This window comes from Electrophorus electricus, chromosome 22 (genome assembly GCF_013358815.1).
Source record: "Electrophorus electricus isolate fEleEle1 chromosome 22, fEleEle1.pri, whole genome shotgun sequence".
Classification (NCBI taxonomy): domain Eukaryota; kingdom Metazoa; phylum Chordata; class Actinopteri; order Gymnotiformes; family Gymnotidae; genus Electrophorus; species Electrophorus electricus.
In genome coordinates this window covers 14,215,224-14,222,723 of record NC_049556.1, presented here as the reverse complement: position 1 = coordinate 14,222,723, position 7,500 = coordinate 14,215,224, and the positions used below count along the sequence as shown (strand labels likewise).

General features: G+C 45.8%; 1 protein-coding gene across 3 annotated transcripts in view; it reads left to right on the top strand.

Moving 5' to 3' along the window:
- camta2 (calmodulin binding transcription activator 2) overlaps positions 1 to 7,500 on the top strand; it is a 39,088-nt gene that overhangs the window by 1,004 nt on the left and 30,584 nt on the right. For all 3 annotated transcript variants that reach the window (XM_035521487.1, XM_035521486.1, XM_035521485.1), the window contains exon 2: positions 5,414 to 5,515. In XM_035521487.1, the coding sequence (XP_035377380.1) occupies positions 5,485 to 5,515 (31 nt within the window). In that variant the 5' untranslated portion in view covers positions 5,414 to 5,484. The remainder of the gene's footprint in view (positions 1 to 5,413; positions 5,516 to 7,500) is intronic.

Sequence of the window (7,500 nt, the reverse complement as noted above, 5' to 3'; positions counted from 1 at the left end):
AGTGATATTGGCTCTTCTGTTTTGACTTGGAACCTTTGATAAGATGAGTTTTGCAAACCCTGTCTTTTTTCTGATTGGATAACTGACAAATTTGACAAATTTAAATTGAAGAAGTTCAGCTGAGCCAAACGCTTCACTTTGTCGCAGCTCCACAATTTTATTGGCATTCAGGCAGTGTTTGGTGGGTGGAGGCTGGATTTCAGTGATCATTAGTGTGTTTGGTGAGTGGAGGCTGGATTTCAGTGATCATTAGTGGGGCAACACACATGTTTTCAGCTCAACCAAACAACAGCTTGTGTTTCTATAGTGTTACTGAACACTACATTAGCTAATGAAACACAGACTCTGTAAGGGTACAGTTACAGACAAGAAAGTTGTCTGTGTGTAACTGTTTTTAAATGTGTGCACATGAGTATCTGTTTGTGTCCATGCATGTACATACACACGTGTGCAGACATACACAAACGTGTATATTTAGGATGTTGTAATTCACACGTTTTCCTTTGGTGTGTGACTGGATATCTAAAGAAATGTGCTCTGACCCATTGTGTGCCTGTGTGTGTGTCTTTGTGTGTGTGCTCCAGTGGTTTTGTATCTGTTACTACATGTATCTTTGCCAAAGTCTGTAATCATAGCAACAGTTACATGTTGAGTAGAAACCGTATCCTGTTAATATAAACAATGGGAGTAACAGGTTCATTAAAATTAAAAGTTTAATTACGTTTTCTCCCATCCATGATTACATTCACAAAAAGACCAAGCAGGTTTGCTTTTCTTTCTCTCTCTCTCTCTCTCTCTCACTTTCTCTCTGTCTCTCTCTCTCTCACACTTTCTCTCTGTCTCTCTCTCTCTCTCTCACTTTCTCTCCGTCTCTCTCTCACTTTCTCTCTCTGTCTCTCTCTCTCTGTCTCTCTCTCTCTCTCTCTCTCTCTCTTTCTCTCCATTCCCTTCCTTCTCTCCTTCAGTCTCTCTTGTTGAACACCGTTCTGGTAACTAGGCAACAGAGGGAAATAGAGACTATGATTCAGAGTCTTGTGTGGTGGTGGGAGGCTGTTTATAGGTTTACTGAGTCTCATCCCTGGGCTTTACTACTGAGACTCATCCCTGGGCTTTACTACTGAGACTCATCCCTGGGCTTTACTACTGAGACTCATCCCTGGGCTTTACTACTGAGACTCATCCCTGGGCTTTACTACTGAGACTCATCCCTGGGCTTTACTACTGAGACTCATCCCTGGGCTTTACTACTGAGACTCATCCCTGGGCCTTACTACTGAGACTCATCCCTGGGCCTTACTACTGAGACTCATCCCTGGGCCTTACTACTGAGACTCATCCCTGGGCCTTACTACTGAGACTCATCCCTGGGCCTTACTACTGAGACTCATCCCTGGGCCTTACTACTGAGACTCATCCCTGGGCCTTACTACTGAGACTCATCCCTGGGCCTTACTACTGAGACTCATCCCTGGGCCTTACTACTGAGACTCATCCCTGGGCCTTACTACTGAGACTCATCCCTGGGCTTTACTACTGAGACTCATCACTGGGCTTTACTACTGAGTCTTGAAAGATGGCACCGGTGAGGTCGGCTGCCGTCACGACTGCTCCGTCCACACCTGGCACTTTTTTCGCTCTTTTCACTCTTCCCGCTACCCCTGACTTCTCCGCAGCCCTTCTCTACACACCACGGCACGTATCTCATACAGCAGAGACGCCCTTATTTCTCTTAATCTACATAGCACTCACCTCAAGCCGTCTGTAACCCCGGACCCAAGATGGCCGACGGAGATCCTGAGGGAAAACAGAAGACGCGGCGCGAGGAAAAGGCCTCGAGGGAAGCGAGCCGGCGTCAGGAACAGGCTGAGGGCTCGGGCACACCGAGCTCCCTTACCCAGCATGCTGCTAGCCAACGTCCAGTCTCTGGATAACAAGCTAGACGACCTCCGGGCCAGGATAAAGTTCCAGAGGGACATTCGGGACTGCAACCTCCTCTGTTTCACCGAGTCGTGGCTGAACCCAGCGGTACCAAACCACGCTATCCAGCCGGCCGAGTTCTTCTCGGTTCACCGCATGGACAGGACGGCACGTTCGGGGAAGTCGAGAGGCGGCGGAGTGTGTGTGATGGTAAACAACAGCTGGTGCAACAATGCCAACTTTGTTACTCTCGCCTGCTCCTGCTCACCCAACCTGGAGCTGCTCGCCTTCAAGCTTCGTCCTTTCTACCTTCCCCGGGAGTTCACTTTGGTCATCATCAACACCGTGTACATCCCACCTCAGGCTAACATGGACACTGCACTGTGTGAACTTCATGAGGCTCTCACACAGTTTCAGGCACAGCACCGGGACGCTGCACTTATTGTGATTGGGGATTTCAACAGCGCTAACCTCAAGCGTGCAGTACCCAACCTCTACCAGCACGTAACCTTCCCCACCAGGAGAAATAGGACACTAGACCACTGCTACACCCCATACAAGGACAGCTACAAGGCACCAGCTCATCCACCGTTTGGTAAGTCGGACCACGCCGCCATCTTCCTCATACCAAAATATAAACAACGGCTGAAACGGGAAGCTCCGGTTCAGAGGGAGGTCGCGCGCTGGACAGACTAATCGGTGGCCGCTCTGCAGGACGCTCTGGAGGACGCGGACTGGGACATGTTCCGGCGCAGCACTGATGATGTCAGCGAGTTTACGGAGGCAGTAGTGGGGTTTATTGGGAAACTGGTGGACGACACGATCCCAAGAATCACCATCAAGAAGTTTTCCAACCAGAAGCCCTGGGTGGACAGAACCATCCGCGAGGCTCTGAACTCTCGCACTGCTGCCTACACCGCGGGGATCATCAGCGGGAACATGGACGAGTACAAGTCTGCGGCATACGGAGTGCGCAGGGCGGTGAGGGAGGCGAAGCGGCGCTATGGGAGGAAACTAGAGACACAGTTCCAGCAGAGTGGCTCTAGATCCCTGTGGCAGGGACTACGGATGATCACGGACTACAGGAGCCCACCCTCTGGACTGATGAGTGCAGATGAGTCTCTGGCGAGCGAGCTGAATACATTCTTCACTCGCTTCGAGGCTACATCTAGCAGCGCTAATGCTAACAGCGCCAATGCTAACAGCGCTAGTGCAAATGGCACTATCGGCGCAGCCAATGGCGCATGCGCAGGACCCACCATAGAACAGCGCCCTCTCATCATCACGGAGAGTGACGTGAGGAGAGTGTTTAAAAGGGTGAATACCAGGAAGGTGATGGGACCAGACGGTATCTGGGAGAGTCCTCAAAGCCTGCGCAGATCAGCTAGCCCCGGTATTCACCGACATCTTCAATCTCTCCCTGACGCTCGGTATTGTCCCGTCCAGCTTCAAGCGGTCCACCATCGTCCCCGTCCCGAAGAAACCTCGACCCTCCGACCTCAATGACTACCGCCCTGTCGCCCTCACATCAGTCGTGATGAAGTGCTTTGAAAAGCTAGTCAGAGACTTCATCACATCTTCACTGCCAGCCTCCATGGACCCACTGCAGTTTGCATACCGCCACAACCGCTCCACTGACGATGCAATTGCATATCTGCTCCACACCACACTGACTCACCTGGACGAAGGGAGGGGAAATTATGTTAAAATGCTGTTTGTCGACTACAGTTCAGCATTTAACACTATCATCCCCTCCCTACTCACTACTAAGTTGGAGGATCTAGGACTGCATACATCCCTGTGCGACTGGATCTCCAACTTCCTAACGAACAGACTACAATCAGTACGGGTGGGCAACTGTGTCTCATCCACCCTCACCCTCAGCACTGGAGCTCCTCAGGGTTGTGTCCTAAGCCCCCTGCTCTACTCACTGTACACCTATGACTGCACAGCCACTTCCAGCTCCACCATCATTGTCATGTTTGCTGAAGATACCGTCATCATGGGCCTGATCTCGGACAACGATGAGAGGGCCTATCTGGAGGAGATTAAACACCTGGAGAACTGGTGCCAGGAAAATAATCTCCTCCTAAACGTCAGTAAGACAAAGGAGCTGATCGTGGATTGCAGCAAGAAGCAGGAGCGGCACTACCAACCTGTGAGGATCAGTGGAAATACGGTGGAGAGAGTAGATAGTTTCAGGTACCTTGGTGTTCACATCTCGCAGGACCTGTCCTGGTCCCGCCATACCAACTCCCTGGCAAAGAAGGCTCGTCAGCGTCTTTACCACCTCAGACGCCTAAGTGACTTCAGACTGCCCTCCAAGGTACTGCGGAACTTCTACACCTGCACTATCGAGAGCATCCTCACGGGGAACACACAGTCTGGTTTGGGAATAGCACCAAGCAGGACAGACAAGCACTCCAAAGGGTAGTGCGTTCAGCATCACTCACACAGAACTTCCTGACCTGCAGACCATCTACTACAAGTGGTGCCAGACCAAGGCCAGGAGAATTGTGAAGGACCCCACCCATCCCAACAATACACTTTTCTCTCTGTTGAGGTCAGGGAGGCGCTTTCGCTCCCTGAAGACCAAGACAGAGAGGCTGAAGAGGAGCTTCTTCCCACAGGCCATTCGGGCCCTGAATCAGGGAAACTGATAAACTGTGGGGACCACCACCACCATGTAACATAACTGTATATCTGTATATATATATTTATATTCAATTACCTTGTTACACAACAACTGTAGATATGTTATTATACGAAATGGATCTGTACATTCTGTAGATTGTGTACATATACACAACCATATACATTGTACATTGTGTATATAATCATAATATACATATATTGTACATACATTGTTAATATATTTTGTACATACATAGAATATATATATATTTCTCTTTGCATATATATATTTCACATATAGAGAATATCTATATTTCTCTATGCACCCCTGTTTTTTTTCCCTCAGTTTGGACAGAGCACTCTCAACCATTTCACTGCGAGTTATACTGTGTATGACTATGTATGTGACAAATAAACCAAACTTGAAACTTGAGTCTCATCACGGGGCTTTACTACTGAGACTCATCACTGGGCTTTACTACTGAGACTCATCACTGGGCTTTACTACTGAGACTCATCCCTGGGCTTTACTACTGAGTCTCATCCCTGGGCTTTACTACTGAGTCTCATCCCTGGGCTTTACTACTGAGTCTCATCCCTGGGCTTTACTACTGAGTCTCATTACTAGGCCATAATACTGAATCTTATTACTGGGCTTTACTACTGAGTCTCATCCCTGGACTTTACTACTGAGTCTCATTACTAGGCCATAATACTGAATCTTATTACTGGGCTTTACTACTGGGCCTGGGTGTTTTCATGTGTTTATTGTGTGTGTGTTAGTGTCACAGTTTGATCTGTTTGTGTGTGTGTGTGTTTGTGTGTGTGTGTGTGTGTGTGTGTGTGTGTGTGTGGGTCTTAGTTTTGCAGTTTGAGCTGCTGTGGAATATCTGACTGCCGCCTGCAGGCTGGAGAGAGTGAGTGCAACCCACCATGAACAACAAGGACAGCAGCACAGAGTCTGGTCAGTCCATCACACACACACTCACACACTCACACATATACACTCACACACACACTCACACATACACACAGAAACTCATACACACTCACACTCACACATACACTCACACACATACACACACACTCACACTCACACATACACACAGAAACTCATTCACACTCACACATACACTCACACTCACACACATACACACACACATACACACTCACACTCACACATACACACAGAAACTCACACACACATACACATTCACACTCACATACATACACACACACACACTCACATACACACACACTCACACTCACACACGCACACATACACACACACTCACACATACACACTCACATACACACACACACACATACACACACTCACATACATTCTCACACACACACACACACACTCACACACACACACACACACACACACACACACTCACATACACTCACACATATACACACACAGAAACACACACTCACATACACACACACACACACACATACACACACACACTCACACGCACACACACATACACACAAACACACACACGTATATACACACACACATTGCTTACGTCGGTCTCTTTCTCAGTCTGAAACATAATTATTACATCACAGGGCAGGACGAGGGAATTTTAAAAATATATTTATATTTTCAAAATTGTAGTAACATACACAGGACCTTCATCACCAAAGTGCTCCAAACACAGAAGCTGATGAACGTTCTGTCCAGAACATTCTGTTTCCCCAGGAACTCTGTGTACTTTCAATATCTCTACATCTCTTACTACAGTGCACTGCACTTACTCACCTTGTATCCCTGGTATGAGACACACACACGCACAAATACACAAAAATACACAAAGTATATATGTGTGGGTGTGTGTGTGTATGTATGTATATATGTACATATATATTTGTGTATATGCGTGTGTGTGTTTGTGCACGTGTATATTTATATAATATTTGTGCTCGTGTATATGTATATAATGTGTGTGTATTTGTGCATATGTATATTGTGTGTGTGTGTATTTGCACGTGTATATGTATGTGTCTGCACACCTGTATATGTATATAATATGCGTGTTTGTGTGTATTTGTGCACTTGTATATGTATATAATGTGTGTTTGTGCATGTGTGTGTGTATTTGTGCATGTCTATATGTATATTGTGTGTGTGTGTATGTTTGCACGTGTATATGTATATAATGTTTGTGTGTGTATTTGTGCACGTGTATATATAATATGCGTGTGTATTTGTGCACGTGTATATGTATATTGTGTGTGTGTGTGTATTTGTGCACGTGTATATAGTGTGTGTGCGTGTTTTTGTGCACATGTATATGTATATAATGTGTGTGTTTGTGCATGTGTATATGTATATAATGTTTGTGTGTGTATTTGTGCACGTGTATATATAATATGCGTGTGTATTTGTGCACGTGTATATGTATATTGTGTGTGTGTGTATTTGTGCATGTCTATATGTATATTGTGTGTGTGTGTGTATTTGTGCACGTGTATATAGTGTGTGTGCGTGTTTTTGTGCACATGTATATGTATATAATGTGTGTGTTTGTGCATGTGTATATGTATATAATGTCTCTGTGTGTATTTGTGCATGTGTATATGTATATAGTGTGTGTGTTTGCGTGTATTTGTGCACATGTATATGTATATAGTGTGTGTGCGTGTTTTTGTGCACATGTATATGTATATAGTGTGTGTGTGTATATGTATATAATGTGTGTGTGTGTGTGTATATGTATATAATGTGTGTGTGTTTGTGCATGTGTATATGTATTTAATGTCTGTGTGTATTTGTGCATATGTATATAGTGTGTGTGTGTATTTGTGCACATGTATATGTATATAATGTGTGTGTGTGTGTGTTTGTGCATATGTTTATGTATCTAATGTCTGTGTATTTGTGCACGTGTATATGTATATAGTGTGTGTTTTGCATATGTATATGTGTGTGTGTTT